The sequence below is a fragment of the Carcharodon carcharias genome, chromosome 10 (assembly GCF_017639515.1).
Source record: "Carcharodon carcharias isolate sCarCar2 chromosome 10, sCarCar2.pri, whole genome shotgun sequence".
Taxonomy (NCBI): Eukaryota; Metazoa; Chordata; class Chondrichthyes; order Lamniformes; family Lamnidae; genus Carcharodon; species Carcharodon carcharias.
This window is the reverse complement of record NC_054476.1, coordinates 141,947,382-141,966,902: the sequence shown is the minus strand read 5'-3', so window position 1 is coordinate 141,966,902 and position 19,521 is coordinate 141,947,382. Positions and strand designations below refer to the sequence as shown.

Sequence of the window (19,521 nt, the reverse complement as noted above, 5' to 3'; positions counted from 1 at the left end):
CTCAACCGCAATTTGCAGACCAGCTTTAGGAGATGAGTAGGAGAATTCTCTATCGACTAGGTGCTCACATCTGCCCAGAGATATACAAAAGCTTATGGTCAGCTAGAAGCACATCACATTCCCCTTCAGTACAAGCGAGTGACCAGTCACACGCCACAGTACAAGCGAGTGATTGGTCATGCACCGCAGTGGATATGCAGTTTAAACGTGTGACCAGTCACACACCGCAGCAGAGCTGCAATATTGTGCAACGTCCATAAATAGAAAGACTGTTAGTTGTTTCTCAGACATTAGCAAGCGTGCATCTTCTCAATCTCCGAGGACCGCAACAACCTTCCTCACCCAAAATAAATGTAACGTGGCACTGCTTGTTCTGACAGCATTCAGCTGAGATGTCCAAAAAAAGAATCAAGATGTAGGCCTTCCTTACCTCATTTAGCTTCTCTCATTTAAGAGCGAGGAGTTACAAACCCAATAGAATAAAATTGGTAAAGGTTCATTTGTTCGCCAGAAAACAGGCATTCCAAGGGAGTTGGTGAAAGTTCCTTTTTGTGTTAACAAGGACTGTCCTTACACTGTAACTAAAAGTTGGAGTACACCGCATTGATTCTGCCTAGCAGTACCTTCTTTACATTGTGGTTTTGATTGAACCTCTGTCTAGGCAAACTTACATGGGGCACAGCTCCATTCTCAGCCCTAAAATGTCAAGCCTTTTGAGGGCCTCAGGTTGAACAGTTGAGGGCCTCAGGTTGAATCCTCTTAACTACTTAACAGCCTTATATTGTCCGTAGTGTGAGCACACACCAAAGCCACCTGGAGTTAAAATGGAGTGTGCTATCAATTCCAAGAGATGGTCTCCTCCAGGAGGTTTCAAAAAATGAAAATTCAGAGCCCAGTTAGTCATAACTGCTATTGTCATTATTGCATGGCTGGTAGTATGCTTACAACTGAGATGTGCAACTGATAACTGATATATAGCACTAGTCCATTTTAATTACCTTTTCATAAATATCAATCAGCCTATTGGTGTCTATGGTGGAAAGAAAACTGGGCATGTGGGAACAACGCTCCCTCTCCATTGCAAGTAAGAACCTGGTCATCAGGTGTGAGGCACACTCGCTGTTGCTGGATGTGGCGCAGGTCTGGCCCATTCCACACAGCTGCGCGATGGCGATCACCCGAGCCATCTTTCGCTTTTTCTGGAGGTCGAAAATGGATCGTGTCCACAGGGATGCAATGTACAAGCCTGTAGATAAGGGGGGAAAACCGTGCCCAATATCACCCTCATCCTGATGGCCACTTTTGTGTGCGGCTGCATCAAGCTGTGTGTAGACCCTCAGTACATAAACACCAAGTGTCACTATGTGCTGAGGTTCCACCTGTCCCCAGTGTTGCGAAGGATGGGTCTGGCCACGCTGCCGCGGAACGCTCCAAGTAGTTGGACCATGCTGTCCCAGCTGCCCCTCGTGGAAAAATTTATGCAGAGAAACACCTCTGACCACAAGTCCATCAGGCAGTGGTTGGCATGTAATGTCTTAGAGGCCCTGCAGGAAAAGGAGATGGTGGATCCTGTTGGATGGTTCCCCGAGCAGACAAAGTCATTTGGCAGAATGCCTTATCGCCAGAACTTTCCAACAAGCACCAAGATGTAGCTTGGCTGGTGGTGAGAAAGGCCCTCCCTATCGATCCTTCTAACACGCCAGGAGTCTCACCTCTTCTGCACATTGCCCTCGAGTGTTGCTGACTGGCACATTCCAAGGTCCAGGACTGAGGGACGAACTAAAGTTTGGGGCAGCCACTGCAAAGGCACAATGGGGAAAGTTTGCTGTCTAAGACCTTTCTGCCATAGTGCACCAAGGGGTTGGGAAAGGTGTAGACCCCTCGGGCTGTACAGCTCACAATGAATGTATGCATTGAATACTAATTGTATTATAATTGTATTGAAGTACCTCAGAGTGCAACATGATGTATGTTGATAACTCCAATACCATTGCACTGTCTGACTGTCTGTAATGACCATGTTGAAATGACTGTAATGTTCATTGATTGTATTGAAGCACCTCGTGATCCATGTGTAAAAGTTGAATCTGATCGCACTTTTTGTGATAGCGATTTAGAAATGTTTTGTAATGTTCTTCCAGATATTTTATGAATAAAGTATATATTTCAAAAAAAAATTCTTGCACCTAGGAGCCAGGTTAGGCTACAACTTCCCTGAACACCACAGGACCTATCAGAGACAGGGAGGGAGCTAAGGCAAATTAACACACATAAAGGAGGCAGTGGTGAATTTGCACTTCCGCTTCTCTTCAGACAAACAACTGGGCTGCAGCACTGCTGCCCAGTCCCACAAGGGTTGTTCACCTGCCCCTTTAGCCTGGGAATAGTGGGAGGGAATGTCAAATCAGAAAAATAAAGTTTGAGAAAGTAGCTGAAACTTTATAACTTCAGCAGTAGTGCCAGGGCTATCAAAAAGCATTTTAAACCAAATCTCCAAGCCTGGAGAATGGGCTTGTATGAGTGCCAATTTTCCTACTCGCTTTTAGTGCAACCCCTGCCCCCGAACCACCACACCCCCCCCCAACCCCCCCCACCCCCACCCCTGACCCCCACGTTCCACAATCCTCATCCAGCTTTAATCCCAGGACCCACTTAACCAGTATTGCTCCATTATTGAGGACTCAACAGAATAAAGCATTTGGATAGCATGTTTGAGTGACATCTTACAACGGAAATCATGGGAAAAACTCTCCATTGGTTGGAGTCATACCGAACACAAAGGAAGAGCTATACCTTGAGTGCCCTACCATCCATTCTTAATTAGCACATTCGTTTAGATAATATCACCAACTTTAACTTTAACACCTATGTGTTCTTTTGTATTATTGTTGTTGACATCTTTTGATGATCTGCTTCTATCACTGCTTGTTTGTCCCTACAACCACACCCCCACTCCACCTCTCTCTCTCTCTCTCTCTCCACCCCCCCACACACACACCTTAAACCAGCTTATATTTCAACTCTTTCTTGGACTCGAACTCAAGTTCTGTCGAAGGGTCATGAGGACTCGAAACGTCAACTCTTTTCTTCTCCGCCGATGCTGCCAGACCTGCTGAGTTTTTCCAGGTAATTCTGTTTTTGTTTTTGTTTTGGATTTCCAGCATCTGCAGTATTTTTGTTTTTACAAAGGAAGATGGTTGTGGTTGTTGGAGGTCAATCATCTCCGTCCCAGGACATCACTGCAGGAGTTCGTCAGGGTATTGTCCTTGGCCCAACCATCTTCAGCTACTTCAGCAATGACCTTCCTTCCATCATAAGGTCAGAAGTGGGGATGTTCGCTGATGATTGCACAATGTTCACCATCATCCGCGATTCCTCAAATACTGAAGCAGTCTGTGCCTGTATGCAGCAAGACTAGGACAACATTCAAGCTTGGGCGGATGAGTGGCAAGTAACATTCATGCCACACAAGTGGTGCCTATTCATGCCCGGTAATGACTATCTCCAACAAGTGGAAATCTAACCATCCTCCCTTGATGTTCAACAGTATTACTATTGTTGAAGTCCCCATCAACATCCTTGGAGGTTATTGTTGACCAGAAACTTAACTGGTCCAGTCATATAAACACTTATGGCTACAAGACAGGTCACAGGCTGGGAATTCTGCAGCAAGTGAATCAACTCCAATCTCCCCAAAGCCTGTGCACCATCTACAAGGCACAAGTCAGGAGTGAGATGGAATACTCTCCACTTGCCTGGATGAATGGAGCTCCAACAACACTCAAAAGCTTGACATCATCCAGGGCAAAGCAGCCCGCCTGATCAGCATCCCATCCTTAAGCATTCAGTCCCTCCAACATAAGCACAGTGTGGCTTCAGTGTATAAAATCTATAAGATGCACTGTAGCAACTCGGCAAGTCTCCTGAGACATCAATTTCCAAACCCATGACCTCTACCACCTAGAAAGACAAGAGCAGCAGATACATGGGAACGCCACCACCTGCAAGTTCCCCTCTAAATCACATTCCATCCTGACTTGGAATTATATCACCATTCCTTCATAGTTCCCGGTTCAAAGGCTGGAACTCTCTCCCGAATAGCACTGTGGAAATACCTTGAGCACTCGGTGTGCAGCGGTTCAAGGTGACAGCTCACTACCACCTTCTCAGGAGCAATTAGGGATGAGCAATAAACGCTGACCTTGACAGTGATGCCCACCTCCTGTGAATAAGTTAAAAAAGACTTCCTGCTCGCTTTCACATTCCACACCAACCCCAACCCTGCTTTTTCCCAAGGACCCAGTAGAGTGGTTGTGTGATGTTTGTGCTGCTCCAATTTTGCAGCATCAAACAGAATATACTATTTAAATAGCATCTTACAGTGGCACTAACTTGCACAATATAAACTGAACCTTTTATACTACTTAATTAATAATTGAATAACTGAAGGTGAACAAAGAAGTGCTGACATTCTGCTGGGCAAACATGAAATTGAAATGTCGCATATGTTTTTTATTCTTCGAATGAGGCGGGCATGTCAGCCTCACAAGTGGAGGAAATAAAATAGAAATTTACGTGTACAAAATACTTCAACATGTAGTCGTCTATTGATGCCAGACATAGGCTCTGCTTTTATTGGGATTTGGTTTTAATATTTGGCTTTGTTTGAAGTTTGCTTTTCTTTCGTCACAGCCGTGGGAAAGGTGGAAATCTTTCAGCAGAACAGATCAATCAATTGACTGCTATTACATACATGACGCAATCAGAGAAAATTATCATTCTCAATCAATGAGGTGCAATGATAATTGTTACATTGATTACAGCCACATTTGCTGCACACATACTTTTTCAACAGCATGGGAAATAACCCTGGACATTGCCTATTTTGTAGATAAAGACAAGCCTAGATTTTATAAACCAGTTGTACTTAGGATGCACTGCACAGTTTGGAAGAAAATACTTCCACACTAATCAATTTCACCAAAACGCTAAAAAAAAATGGATCAGATTTAAATCATGTTCCCTGTTGAGGGCACCAAGTGAGGGCAGACAAGTTTGGCTGGTATGTTACACCTGAAAAAACCTGCATGAAACTTGTAAATGTGATGTTCAGAGGGGCTAGGGTGTACTCATACAAGGAACACAAAGTTGGCATGCAGGTACGGCAAGCAATTAGGAAGGTAAGTAACATGCTAGCCTTTATTGCAAGGGGATTGGAGTAAGTAAAAAGAAGTCTTGCTATAATTGTACAAGACTTTGGTGAGACCATACTTGGAGTAGTGTGCGCAGTTTTGATCCTCATATCTAAAGGAGGATATACTTGCCTTGGAGTGGTACAAGGTTTACTTGATTAGTCATTAGGATGACAGGGTGTTCTATGTTGAGAGGCTGAGTAAACTGGGTCTATTTTCTCTAGAGTTTAGAAGAATGACAGGTGAACTCATTGAAACATACAATTCAAGATTCTGAAAGGGTTTGACAGGGTAGACACCGAGGTTGTTTCCCCCGACTGGGGAATATAAAACAAGGGGGGCACAGCCTCAGATTGTTTTGGGGGGGGGGGGGGGTAAGCGATCATTTAGGACTGAGATGAGGAGAAATGTTCTCACTCAAAGGATTGTGAATCCTTGGAATTCTCTACCACAGAGGTAGAGGGTTCTCTGCCCCATCACTGACCAAAAATCTGCCAGTCTCAACCTTAAATATATACATTCAGGGAGCCAAGGGATATGGGGAGCAGGTGGGAAAATGGAGTTGACACAGAAGATCAGTCATGACCGTAATGAATGGTGGAGTAGGCTCAATGGGTTCTACAATCTACTCCTGCTCCTATTTCTTATGTTATGACATTTGCAGCTAAGGCTAACTGGGGAAGGTAATAGATTATTTTGACTTCCAAGGAATACTTGTTAGCTAAGGAGGGAAAAAATGGGAAGAAAATAAAAGCAAAATACAAGATATAGGAGGAATAGGCCATTCAGCCCTTCTAGCCTGCTCCGTCATTCAATGAGATCATGGTTGATTTTCACCATCAACACCATTTTCCTGCAATGTCCCCAAATCCTTTGGTGTTTTTGATATGTAGAAATCTACTCAATGACTGAGCTTCCACAGCCCTTTGGGGCAGAGAAATCCAAAGATTCACCATTTCTGAGTGAAGACATTCCTCCTCATCTCAGTCCTAAATGGCCTGGCCCTTATTCTGAAACTATGTCCCTTGGTTCTAAAACCACCACTCCCCCACCCCGCCCCACCCCCCTCCCAACCACAGCCAGGGGAAACATCCCTCCTGCATCTACCCTGATGAGCCCTGTAAGAATTTTATATGTTTGAATGAGGTCACCTCTCATTCTTCTAAACGCCAGAGAATAAATGCCCAGTCTACTTAATCTTTCCTCATAGGACAATCCCTCCATCCCAGCAATTAATTTGGTGAACCTACATTGCACTCCCTCTATGGCAACTATATCTTTCCTTAGGTAAGGAGACCAAACTGTGCACGCAATACTCCAGGTGTAGTCTCACCAAGATTCAATATAATTGCAGTAAGACATCTTTACTCCTATACTCAAATCCTCTTGTAATAAAGACCAACATACCATTTTTTAAAATTCAGTCATGGGATGTAGCCATCAATTGTCACTGGCTAGGCCAGCATTTATTGCCCATCCCTAATTATCCTTAGAGGGCATTTAAGAGTCAGCCACATCACTGTGGGTCTAGCGTCACACGTAGGCCAGACCAGGTAAGGACGACAGATTTCCTTCCCTAAAGGACATTAGTGAACCAGATGGGTTTTTACAACAAACAGCAATGGTTTCTTGGTTATCATTGGGCTTTTAATTCCAGATTTTTATTGGCATCTGCTGCGCCAGGATTTGAATCCAAGTCTCCAGGGCATTACCCTGGGTCTCTGGAATGCTAGTCCAGTGACAATACCACTATGCCGCCGCCTTCTTAACTGCTTTCTATATCTACGTTAGCTTTCAGTGACTCATGAACAAGGAAACCCAAGTTGGCTCAACCCTCTATTACAACGGGACATACAGCAAGAGCCACAAAATGCTTTATACTGACATGAAATCAAATGGTCAGGTAGCCAATCTCAATCTTGTAAACAAGTAGTAAACAATAATTATAAAATTGTATCTTATCCAAATCCATCTGATTCCCAGGGCTACCATACACTTTGGCTCAGTGGCCAACTGGTTATTTTCCATTGAGCTGCACAATAATATCCATTATGCAGAGGTGACTACATCAGTATACTTACATCACTAGGAGAGAGGTTTCCAAGATCTTCATCCTGTTCTGAAGTTCCATCATCTCTGCCCGACTCACTTCCCTGAGACAAGCAAGGGTGAGTGGCACGGATCCAAACCTCCACCCGGCTGGTGTCTTCCCCAACCTGCCTAAGAGTCTGCTTCCTGCCCTTGCCTCTGGGGCCCGGGCTGAGTTCAGATTCTTGCTGCCTCTTGAACTCAGCTTGTTCAGCCTGGAATAGAAACACAAGCACTCCATGAAACCAAGAATTTCCTGCACAAGAAGCATGCATAGTCATTGGGGTGACAAACAAACACTGCAGAAAACATAAGAGACACGTATTTCTATAGCACCTTTCACAAGCTCAAGACATCCCAAAATGCTTCACAGTCAATGAAGTACATTCGATGTTTAATAAAACAAGAAAGTGCTGGAGCACTGAAGAGGAGTCACACGAGCTCAAAATGTCAACTGTTTCTCTCTCCACTGATGCAGCCAGGCCTGCAGAGGTTTTCCAGCATTTCCTGCTTTTATTTCAGATCTCCAGCATCCACAGTATTTTGCATACATTTGATGTGTAGTCGGTGTTATGATGAAAGAAAAGCAACATTCAATTTGCAAGCTCCCACAAACAGAAATTAAATACGAGGTCCGATCATCTGTTTTTAGGTGTTGGTTGAGGGATAAAATTCGGCAGTCAGGGATTGGTGCAATGCAGATTTCAGATTAACATCAGATCAGCCATGATGTTATTAAATGGTGGAGTAGGCTTGAGGGGCTAAATGGCCTACTCCCGCTCCTTGTTCATTTGACCAGAACATCCAGAGAATTCCCCAGCTCTCCTTCGAACAGCACTGTGGAATCATCATGTCTCTGCATTTAGAAATCCACTCAATGAAGTAAAAGTGAAATCTTGCAGTTGGCATATTCAAATAGTATCTATACATCATCACCCACTGCCAGTCCAGCACACTCCATCGGAATTCTCCTTAAGAAGGAATTTAAGGCAAAGGTTTTCTCAAAGTAATGTAACCTATATTCAATAAAATTGAAGAAATTGAATTACTCCAGCTCTGGCTTTGCTCAGATGTTGGGCCTGGGCAACAAAAGGATCCGGATTGTCACCTTGCATTCCTGTTGTGTTGGGTCTTAGCTAGACTGTGTTTACACAGTTCTATCCTGATATTCATCGCCTAAGACCTATTCCACTTTCCATAAGACCCAAGTGGGACAGGATCTCGGGAGAGGGGCTGGATCATTGTTCAAAAGCATCAAAAGAGAGATTATAGGAACAGAAGCAGGCCCATTTGTCTCCTTGAGTCTGTTCCACCATTCAATGATTCTGTAACTCTTAATACCCTTGCCTAAGGGTATTAAGAGTTACAGAATCAATCAAAGATTGTGGCCCTCCCTTGGGGGGGGATCATGGTTGAGGAGCCCTCATCCATACAGAATGCCAGAGGCACTGAACAGGAGGAGAATGATCAGGCACAGGTTTGACTGCAACCAGACACTGCACTGGTGAGGTGGGTCTGAAGGGGAATGAATTTCAATTACTGAAGGTGACTTTCACTCCCTCTCTCAAAGAATTGGAGCACGATAGAAAATGTGAAGGGACATAATCCTTAAAAATGGCAAAGTGTAGACATTCAGTTTCATACTCTAAAAAATGGGACATTTAAACAGCGAGTGCTGACTTAAAATTTTATCCCAAGAGTATTTCATAAGAGAGGTTTGTGTTTTCATTCTGTATTCATTTAAAGTCTCCTGCTGTGAAGAGTCATAGGCGGGCATCCAAAACACTGTCACAAACTGTGAGCTTTAAGAATCTACAGCTTCACTGAGGACCACAAGTTCAACCATGAACTCCTATACTGCAGTGATGCAAAATACAATGGTAACACTCACTATCCATATTCCAGATTCTTACACTCAACAGACAGAAGTCTGGCTAAATTGTGTGCTCAATACCCCACAACTCCACGAACACTTTCTTGTCCTGCCATGTGTTCCCCATCTCCCATCCCCACCCTACCCCTCAACCACAGCCACACATTGAGAGTAGTGCTAGTGCCTGACTGAACACAAAAATCAGCGATCAAGCTCCCTGTCCGCCAACCACGAAGCAGTGTGGTGGAGGCATGTTGGGAGCTACTACCTGTGTAGCGTTACAGACAGCAGGTCAAACAGTGTGATCCTGCTTGTCTAAACCGAAAGAGTAAGGACAGTAGGAGCATAGTGTGCTCTGTCAGCATGAGCATGATGTGACGTCAATAGCACGCTGTACCCACTAAACACAAAGTCTTCAAACAGCAGGTATATGGAGTCGCTCCTGATTCGTAGAATGAGGGACAGCCACAGGGGGCATGATAGCCTGTTGAATGTCCTGTTAGTAGCTGAAATGGTTAATCCTACCTCCACACCAGTGAGGCAGTCCCACCTTGGAAACCACTGTGAGGGGGCAGCAATCACTTCTTAATTTAAATCCTTTAACAAAACTGCTGTAATAAGGTTTGATAAAAGATGATGAAAATAGCTGTGATGGTAAACAATGAACATATATTTTCATTGTGTGATCCAAGATATGATGTGAAGTAATGGAGAGGGACTAGACAGAGAAGAGGGATAAGTGCAACACTGGCTCTGGACTCTGTCTGTCCAAGGTAAAGAAAAATGTCCTGGAATGAAAGCAATAATTTTGTTTCCCAGCCACACTGCCAGTAGTGCTCAGATCATTAACATACAGTGAGACACAGCAGCTCCCTCAGTGGGAATCACACAGACATTTGGACTGGGCTGAGGGAGAACAGGAAGAACAGGAATGCCAGTACAAAACTTACATACAGTGTTAAGCAGCAGCTCCATCTCACTGTGAATCACACATGGTCATTTAGATTGGGATGGAGAGGGAAAGGAGGTTGAAAAATTCCAACACAGATCTTACTGGCCTCAATTAATTCCTTCTGAAGGCTAAATCAGTTCAAACATCCAAAGCGAACAGAATCAGCCACCACCAAACTAGGGAGCAACGGTTGCTGCATGAGAACATGTCTGCATGAGAAGGACTGTTGAATCAGTTTAACCAATGGTTAAATTGCTATTTTCTGCAGTTAGTATTTATACTCTCACACACAAACTGGTGTTTATGGCACTCAGATGTACTGAGGAAATCTTAGAGAGTGGATTATGTTAATCTCAGGAAATATCTGTCCAGAGCGCCAGGGACCTTTTTGAAGGAATTGACGAATGGGTTTTTGTTAATGTGATTATTTGAAGATCCTCTGTGTGGACTGTGCAGTAAAACACTGACACACTGCATGTCACAGAAGGGGTATCAATGAGTTTAAGTCATCAGTGAGCTCAGCTCTGGTTTGCAACTGTCCTGTGGTTCAGGTGCAAAATGGAAGACAACCTTCCTCAGCAAACATACTGTGGCTTTGCTCATTTTAAAAATCAGTCTGCCTGAAAACCTCAAATTCTCTGAATACTATGCTCCCATCCTTATGTCAGACATTCATAAAATAAAGAGCAAGCAGGGGAAAGTTACTGAGTGACAGTCACTGGGAACTGTATGCAGTTAGCTAAATGTTTCCATACTGCAGGGCCAGGGGCCCCATGTTTGTGAGCAGCTATGATCTAATGACCGTGGAGTCAGGGGTAGAGGCCAATATTGGATTCTTAAATCCATCATCAGGAAAGAATGGTACAAATCTAAGCTGGCGCAAGCTGTTGATCTGTTAAGCCAGTGCTGCAACACAGGCAGATGCATGGAGTTTCCAGCTCAACTCCCTGTAACAATGATAATAAAGGGTCATTCAAAGCCAAAACTGGAGAAAAAAATTCTTCTAAAGCAGCAAGGAACATAAGAACAAGGAGAAGCCATTCAGACCTTTGAGTCTGTTTTGCCATTAAATTAGATTTTAGTTGATCGGTATCCATCCACCCACCTGCATTCACACCTCATCCCTTTATAGGAACAGAGGAAGATAGGAGCAGGTATAGGCCACTTGGCTCCTCGAGCCTGTTCCATTACTTACTGGATCATGGCTGATCTTCTACCTCAGTGCGGGAAGGTGGCACTATCCCCGTATCCCTTGATGTCACTGGTATCTAGAAATCTATCGACCTCTGCTTTGAACATACTCAGTAACTGAGTCTCCACTGCCCTCAGGGGTAGAGAGTTCCAAAGATTCACCAGCCTCTGACTGAAGAAATTCCTCATCTTGATCTTAAAAGGCATACCCCTTATTCTGAAACTGTGTCCCCTGGATCTAGAACCTCCCCTACAATCAGGGGGAATATCCTTCCTGCATCTACCCTGTCGAGCCCTGCAAAAATTTTGTACACTGCAATGAGAGCATCTCTCATTCTTCTAAACTCTAGAGAATACAGGCCCAATCTCCACCATCCCAGGAATCAGTCTGGTGAACCTTCGCTGCACTCCCTCTATGGCACATATATCCTTCCTTAGATAAAGAGACCAAAACTGTACACAGTACTCCAGGTGTGGTCTCACCAAGGCTCTATACAACTACAGCAAGATTTCCTTTTATTCAAAGACCCTCGCAATAAAGGATAACATGCCATCTGCCTTTTTAATTACTTGTTGCGCCTGCACGTTAACTTTCAGTGGCTTATAAGAACGCCCAGATCCCATTGGACATCAACACTTTGCAACCTCTCCCCATTCAAGAAATACTCTGCATTTCTGTTTTTGAACAAAGTGGATAACTTCACATTTTTCCACATTTTATTCCATCTGCCATGTTCTTGCCTCACTTAGCCTGTCTAATCCCCTTAAAGCCGCTTTGCATCCTCCTCACAACTCACATTTCCACTAAGTTTTGTGTCATCAGCAAACTTAGAAATATTACATTTGGTCCCCAAATCTAAATCATTAATATAGATTGTGAATAACTGGGGCCCCAAGCACTGATCCTTGCGGTACCACTAGTCACAGCCTACCTTCCTGAGAATAATCCGTTTAAACCTACTCTGTTCTCTGTCCATTAATCAATCCTCAATCCATGCCAATGTTTCCCCCAATCCCATGTGTTCTAATTTTGCCTACTAACCTCCTGTGTGGGACCTTATCGATAATCCAAATTCTGAAAATCCAAATACACCACATTCACTGGTTCTCCCTTATCTATTCTGCTAGTAACACCCCCAAAAACTCCCAACAGATTTGTCAAATGTGATTTCCCTTTCATAAATCTATGTTGACTCTGCCCAATCCTACCATTATTTTCTAAGTGTCCAGTTATCACATCTTTTAGAATAGATTCTAGCATTTCCCCTACCACTGATGTCAGGCTAACAGGTCTGTAGTTCCCCGTTTTCTCTCTCGCGCCTTTCTTAAAATAGTGGGGTTACATTTGCTACCTTCCATTCTGCAGGCAGCGTTCCAAAATCTATAAAATAGTGAAAGGTGATCACCAATGCATCCACTATCTCTACAGCCACCTCTTTTAATACTCTGGGATGTCGATCATCAGGTCCAGGGGATTTATCAACTTTTAGTCCCATTACTTTCTCCAGTACTGCTTTTTTACTAACTAATTTCTTTCAGAACCTTAACCTCACTAGTCCCTTAGCTCCCCAGTATTTCAGAGATTTTTTTTGGGTCTTCCTATACAAAGAGACACACAAAGTATTTGTTTAGTTTCACTGCCATTTCCTTATTCCCCATTATAACTTCTCCATTTTCTGCCCGTTATGAGCCCACATTTGTCTTTACTAATCTTTTCCTTATTTTGTCTATAAAAGTTTTTAGTCTGTTTTTATGTTCCTCACTAGTTTACTTTCATATTTTATTTTCGCCTTCCTTATCAATTCCTTGGTTCTCTTTTGCTGAATTTGAAAATTCTTCTAATCCTCAGGCTTGCTACATTTTTTTTGGCAACTTTAATGCCTCTTCCTTTGATCTGATGCAATCCTTAACGTCTCTCGTTAGCCATGGTTGGATCAGTTTTCTTGCTGTCTTTTTTTTCCTTAAAAAATGTAAACTTGTTGCAAGCCATGTGTTAGTTCTTTAAATGTTAGTCGTTGCCTGTTTACCATCATATCTTTTAACGTAGTTCCCCAATCTACCTCAGCCAACTTGCCCCTCAGCTTTGTAGTTTCCTTTGTTTAGATTAAAGACCCTAGTTGACGTAGTCTGAACTACATCACCTTCACACTTCATGTAAAATTCTATCATATTATGATCACTCTTCCCTAAAGGCTCCTTTATAGCAAGATTACTGAGACCTTTCTCATTGCACAATACTTGTTCTAAAATAACCCATTCTCTAGTTGGTTCCTCAACAGTGTTCCAGGAAACCAACACATATACGTTCCAGGAGTTCGCCCTCCTCAGCATTAGTGCTCATTAGGCTTACCCAGTCTATATGTAGATTTAAGTCCTCCATGATTACCATATTACCCTTGTTACATGCAACTCTAATTTCCTGATTTATACCGTGCCCTGCATAGCCACTACTATGAGGTGGCCTATAAACAGCACCTGCCAAAGTTTGCTGCCCCTTGCTGTTTCTTAGCTTTATACCCTTGCCTAGCAAAAGTCTGTCCATCAAAATTTTAAATGATAAATTAAGATAGCATCCACTGCTTTTGGGGGAGACAGTTCCACACTTCTACCACCCTCCATGTGGCGAAGTGGGTCTTAACTTCTCTCTTGAGCAACCTAGCTGAATTTTAAGGTCATGTCCCCTTGTCATAGAAAGAAACCTTTTCAATCTGTGGTAAAGTCTATCGATCTTATCAAGTACTTTAAAAATCCTTAAAATATCAATCAAATCAATCCTTACACTTCTACATGCAAGGAAATACAAGGTTAGTTTATGTAATCTCTCTTCATAATCTAACATTTAGAGCCGGGTGACATTCTCATGTGGACTAAATGGTGCAATGGTTCAATACTGAATTTTCACCTCTGGGATGTGGTCAATGTATAACTAAAATTGATAGGAGAAAATTCCTGTGCCTAAAGGTTGTAAGAATCTAAGGGAAATCTCCATTCAGGTTCAAAATTATCTCCATGACTAACTGACAAAAAATAATGTTGTTTTAACTTTGAGGTAGAGGTATTGACGCGGACAGTGTAGAGGGAGCTTTACTCTGTATCTAACCCTGTGTTGTACCTGTCCTTGGGGTGTTTGATGCGGACAGTGCAGAGGGAGCTTTACTCTGTATCTAACCCCATCCTGTACCTGTCCTGGGAGTGTTTGATGGGGACAGTGTAGAGGGAGCTTTACTCTGTATCTAACCCCATGCCGTGCCTGTCCTGGGAGTGTTTGATGGGGACAGTGTAGAGGGAGATTTACTCTGTATCTAACCTCATGCTGTACCTGTCCTGGGAGTGTTTGATGGGGACAGTGCAGAGGGAGCTTTACTCTGTATCTAACCCCATGCCGTGCCTGTCCTGGGAGTGTTTGATGGGGACAGTGCAGAGGGAGCTTTACTCTGTATCTAACCTCATGCTGTACCTGTCCTGGGAGTGTTTGATGGGGGCAGTGTAGAGGGAGATTTACTCTGTATCTAATGCTGCGCTGTACCTGTCCTGGGAGTGTTTGATGAGGTTTGGTTGGTGGGATTGATTTGATCAAAAAGGGATGAGACTTGTTGCCTTTTACTGTTCCATAAATATTTTTGTTCATTGCTTTTGTAATTAAATTCTATAAATATTGCACATCAAAATGAAATCATGCATCCACGGTGAAAGCTGCAGAGAATGGTCAACACCCAATTACATAGAACATGCAGTACAAAAACAGGCCATTCAGCCCACCAAGTTCATGCTGGTGTTTACGCTTCACATGAGCCTCCTCTTCCCCTTTGCAACTAACTGTGAAAGTGTTAATCATCTACCAGGGATTGAATATTCAGCTGCGCATTCAGTAGGATTCTGGATTTCATCCTTTTGATATATGGTTATGTTTTAAGAAGTTTTCATGAAACTACATTTTTTAAAAATATGCAACATATCCCTGTGTAATCCTGAGATGTGACCTGCAGTGAGTGCAGCCTTTTAAACCTCTCCAATGCATTCAAGTACAGTTTATTCTGTTTATTTTCTGAGAGAGTATTGAGGCTTTGATCCTAGTTTGTTCATTTGCCAAGCTTGCCATCACAGTAGTGCAGAAGGCATGAATGGTCATTTTCACACGGCCCATCCGACTTGTTTTTCTGATCTAGACAAGTCACAGAGATCTCACAGAGCTTTCCAGCACTGCCACCAAGGTCTGTTTATGACTAAGTAAACATTAGCAAAAGCCAAACTCGTCCACTTGCTCTCTCCCTCTTCCCTCCCACGCACGCACACAAAAAAACTGCCAGCTTGCTCCCTGCACTGAGTGACAGACTGACCTTCCTCTTAGTTTCTTCGAAGAGGCTCATCAGGCTCTCCCTAGCTGTAAGAATTGGATTGCTGGCAGCAAGACTCCGCATGTAATAGTATACAGCATCCAGCTTCCGCCTCTGTTAAAAAAAAACAAAAATAAAAGGAGCAAAGATGAAACTAGTTTAAAACACAGACACAGCTCAGCTGAACCTAATTACTGAGCATTCCCACAATTGTCTATTAGTCATAAATTATCTTAGTTTCATAAAACCGCTGGACATTTTTCCCCTGGTTGGCTTACCCCTCTGAGAACCAAAGCTCAGATTTATCAGACTCAACACAAATACAATAAAGCAGCCCTCCCACACCCCTGACATGGCCCCTAGCTATTTTGTGAGGTGTGTAAGCGTTCAGTTTTAGAATGCTCTCATCAGCATGTGTGTACAGAAAACAATTCTGACAACTGCTGTTTGACGATGGAGATGTGTTAGTGAGCTACAAGTACAAAAACCAAGCTAAGGCTTCACACGCCATGGATCACAGCAACAGTCCACATCAACCTGAAAATGTCCACCAGTGTCGAACTCCACACAGCTCACGTGAGGTGAGGATATTAAGGCCCAACTCCAAAGAGGTTTCTATTCTTCCAAATGCACAGAACTGCTTCAAATCTCTGCAATATCCTGGCATTAATTCAACCTCAAATCCATGTTACAACATTTAATGCCAGAAGATCAAATTCCTTACCCTGTTTTAAATGTGAAATCTAATCAGTTTGTAATCCCAAAGGTTTCAATGACTTCTCATTAACACTTCAAAAAATCCCACATTACATTTCTTGTGAACCAGTGACATCTAGTGGCACAAAGAATTGTCAAAGATTCAAAAACTTGACACAGGTAAACCTGAAACAGGCATCATAAGGGCCCAATCTCAAAAGCAGCAGCTTAGAATTCTGAGTGACTTGAAAACACACCATAACTCAACGTCGTAACAGCACTTCAAGTCCAATGAATTACTTAAAGATGCAGTGACTTATGTAAAGGACCAGCAATGCTATTTTGTGCACAGCTAGATTCACAAAGAACCATGAGAAGAAAGGCCAGTTAATCTGCTTCTGACAGTGTCTGCTGAGAATGGAATGTTGGTCAAGACACCCAGAAAACTCCCTGCTCTTCTTCACAAGTTCTTTGAACTGAAACCGGCAGATGTTTTTGCCTACATAAGAAATGCAATAGCACAAATCAGGAGGGCAGACTTTGTATAGTCACCAGGACAAATGTTAAAACAGAAAATGCTGGAAAAACTCAGCAGGTCTGGCAGCATCTGTGGAGAAACAGAGTTAATATTTCAAGTCCAATATGACCCTTCTTCAGAACTGACCTGATGGAGAGAGAAGGCCGGATTCATGTTGAATGAAGGGTCATTAACTTGGGATGATTCAGAGGAACAGTAATTCTGCCCCCTTGCACTGCTGGGTACAATAGTACATCTCAGGCACTCCCAATGATGCGCCAATCACTTAGTATTTAAACAGCCAACAAAAACGGATGCAATTCTGAATTCTCTGAAGCTGAAAATGAGACTGCAGGGACCAACTGGCACAGCATAAAGCCAGAAAGTGAAGGAAGTGAATGCAGAGCAGTTTCCACCCAGTTCCCAGTGGGCATGTGTTGACACAGCACCTGCCACCTTCCACATGGGGAATAAAACCCTGTCATGCTGCTGCCATAGGGCAGTAGCATTCTCTACGATTGGGTTTTTTGGACATGAGGGGAGCTTTGGCCTGCTTTAATATCGCCACCATTTTCAATCAGATTCCAAAGACCAGCATCCATGGGAAGTAATCCTTGCCGCATCCTCCAGGTTTTATTGTGGGTCAATTATGCCACTGGGATGGGAGCAGAAAGTTTAACTACACCATGAGCATCTCACGGATCGCAGTGTCCCAGAATCCAAAGAGAGCAGCGGCCGGTGCGGGGGGTGGGGGGAGAGAGGCGCCAGCGTCCGGGGAGGGGGGGGGGCCGGGACGAGTGGCACCAGCGTCTGGGGAGACGGGGCCGGGGCGAGAGGCGCCAACGTCTGGGGGGGGCGGGGCGAGAGGCGCCAGCGTCCGTGGGTGGGTGGGGCAAGATGCGCCAGCGTCGGGGGGTGGGGGGGGGGGGGGGGGCGAGATGCGCCAGCGTCCGGGGGGGACGAGGCGAGAGGCGCCAGCGTCTGGCGGGGGGGGCGGGGCGAGAGGTGCCAGCATCCGGGGGGGGGGGGGGGGGGGGGGACGAAAGGTGCCAGCGTCCGGGGTGGGGCAGGGCGAGAGGCTCCAGCGTCCGGGGTGGGGTGGGGTGGGGCGTGAGGCGCCAGCGTCCAGGGAGGGGGGGCCGGGGCGAGAGGCGCCAGCGTCCAGGGTGGGGCGGGGCGAGAGGCACCAGCGTCCGGGGTGGGGTGGGGCGAGAGGCGCCAGCGTCCGGGTGGGGTGGGGTGGGGCGTGAGGCGCCAGCGTCCGGGGAGGGGGGGCCGGGGCGAGAGGCGCCAGCGTCCAGGGTGGGGCGGGGCGAGAGGCGCCAGCATCCGGGGAGGGGGGGGGGCGGGGGCGGGGCGAGAGGCGCCAGCGTCCGGGTGGGGCGGGGCGAGAGGCGCCAGCGTCCGGGGTGGGGTGGGGCGAGAGGCGCCAGCGTCCGGGGTGGGGTGGGGCGAGAGGTGCCAGCGTCCGGGGTGGGGTGGGGCGGGGCGAGAGGCCTGTTGAAGAGTTGAAGAGAGACAATCATAAAGCGAGCTAGAAAAATGGTAGACAAGATTAGGAGAGATGTACACAGACACAAATAGAAATGCACCCAGACAAAGAAAGAAGCAGTGAACAGTCTAAGTGACAGTTAGCACCCATTAGTTATCTAAACTGCTCAGTGTGTGAAAGTGCCAATATCCAATAACCAGCCCCGAGTTACATAATGAAGGGATCTTCAACACTGCTGCAGTTTATCAGGCCTACCTCCCGCTCTTACAGTTCCTTCCAATCTTGTAGGGAGCTTCTCTGCCAGTGCAGTTGAGGGCAAATACACCATCCCCCAGCTCACTGGACAGACATGGATCGTCAGGGTCAGTCAGTTTTCTCTCTCTCTCAGAGAAGGTAGAGAGGGACACCAGTCTCCCAAAGTAACTGTTCTACTCGAAACTTGGTCACAGCAAGAGACTCCCAGGAGGTCAGCATAAACACTTCAGTAGTATCCTCAAAACTTCCCTGAGGAGTCAAACACATACACTGGCTCATGGGAGTCCCTGTCTTGTGACCGACCAAAATGAAAAAGGCTCATTCGGGAAGGCACTGAACACACTAAGAAACTTGGTAGGGAACGTGCAGAGACAAAGTCAAGGTATCGGCACAAATCTCTTATTTGCCCAACCCTTCAGGCACCACCTGTCCCACATGTAGCAGAATCTGCACATCACACATTGGTTTTATCAGCAATTTCAGAACCCACTGAACCAGAGTGGGAGGGAGTCATCCTTGATCCTGAATGAATGCCTAAGCAGAAGGAGGGAGCACGAGACAGGCTCAAGTGGCTGTTTGGTCTACTCCTGCTCCTATTTCCTACGTTCTTTTGTCTCAAACTCATCTGCAGTATTCAGTGCAGGGGAAAGGTCAAGTCTCAGAAGAACTTGGAGCTGCAGGGTGTTTGAGCTTTGTCCTTCCATCCCTGGACCATGTGTTCAAACTTAGTCCTGGTAGAAGGCTAACTGGATTCACACCTTGAAATAGGGGTTGGACTGTTGGTGTCCCTCCCCATGTAATACTCCAGAGCATTTCATCCTCTTTTCCAAACAAACAATCCAGGGTTGAACACACTGGGTTTAACAGTAACTGACTGAAACATCAGCTTCAATCCAGAATAGAGCAAGCAGAACACCTGAATCAGCAATTA

General features: G+C 44.9%; 1 protein-coding gene across 3 annotated transcripts in view; it reads right to left on the bottom strand.

Moving 5' to 3' along the window:
• smg6 (SMG6 nonsense mediated mRNA decay factor) overlaps positions 1 to 19,521 on the bottom strand; it is a 417,242-nt gene that overhangs the window by 362,573 nt on the left and 35,148 nt on the right. For all 3 annotated transcript variants that reach the window (XM_041197159.1, XM_041197156.1, XM_041197158.1), the window contains exons 7-8: positions 15,634 to 15,744; positions 7,274 to 7,495 (exon numbers count right to left, since the gene is read on the bottom strand). In XM_041197159.1, coding sequence (XP_041053093.1) covers positions 7,274 to 7,495; positions 15,634 to 15,744 — 333 coding nt within the window. The remainder of the gene's footprint in view (positions 1 to 7,273; positions 7,496 to 15,633; positions 15,745 to 19,521) is intronic.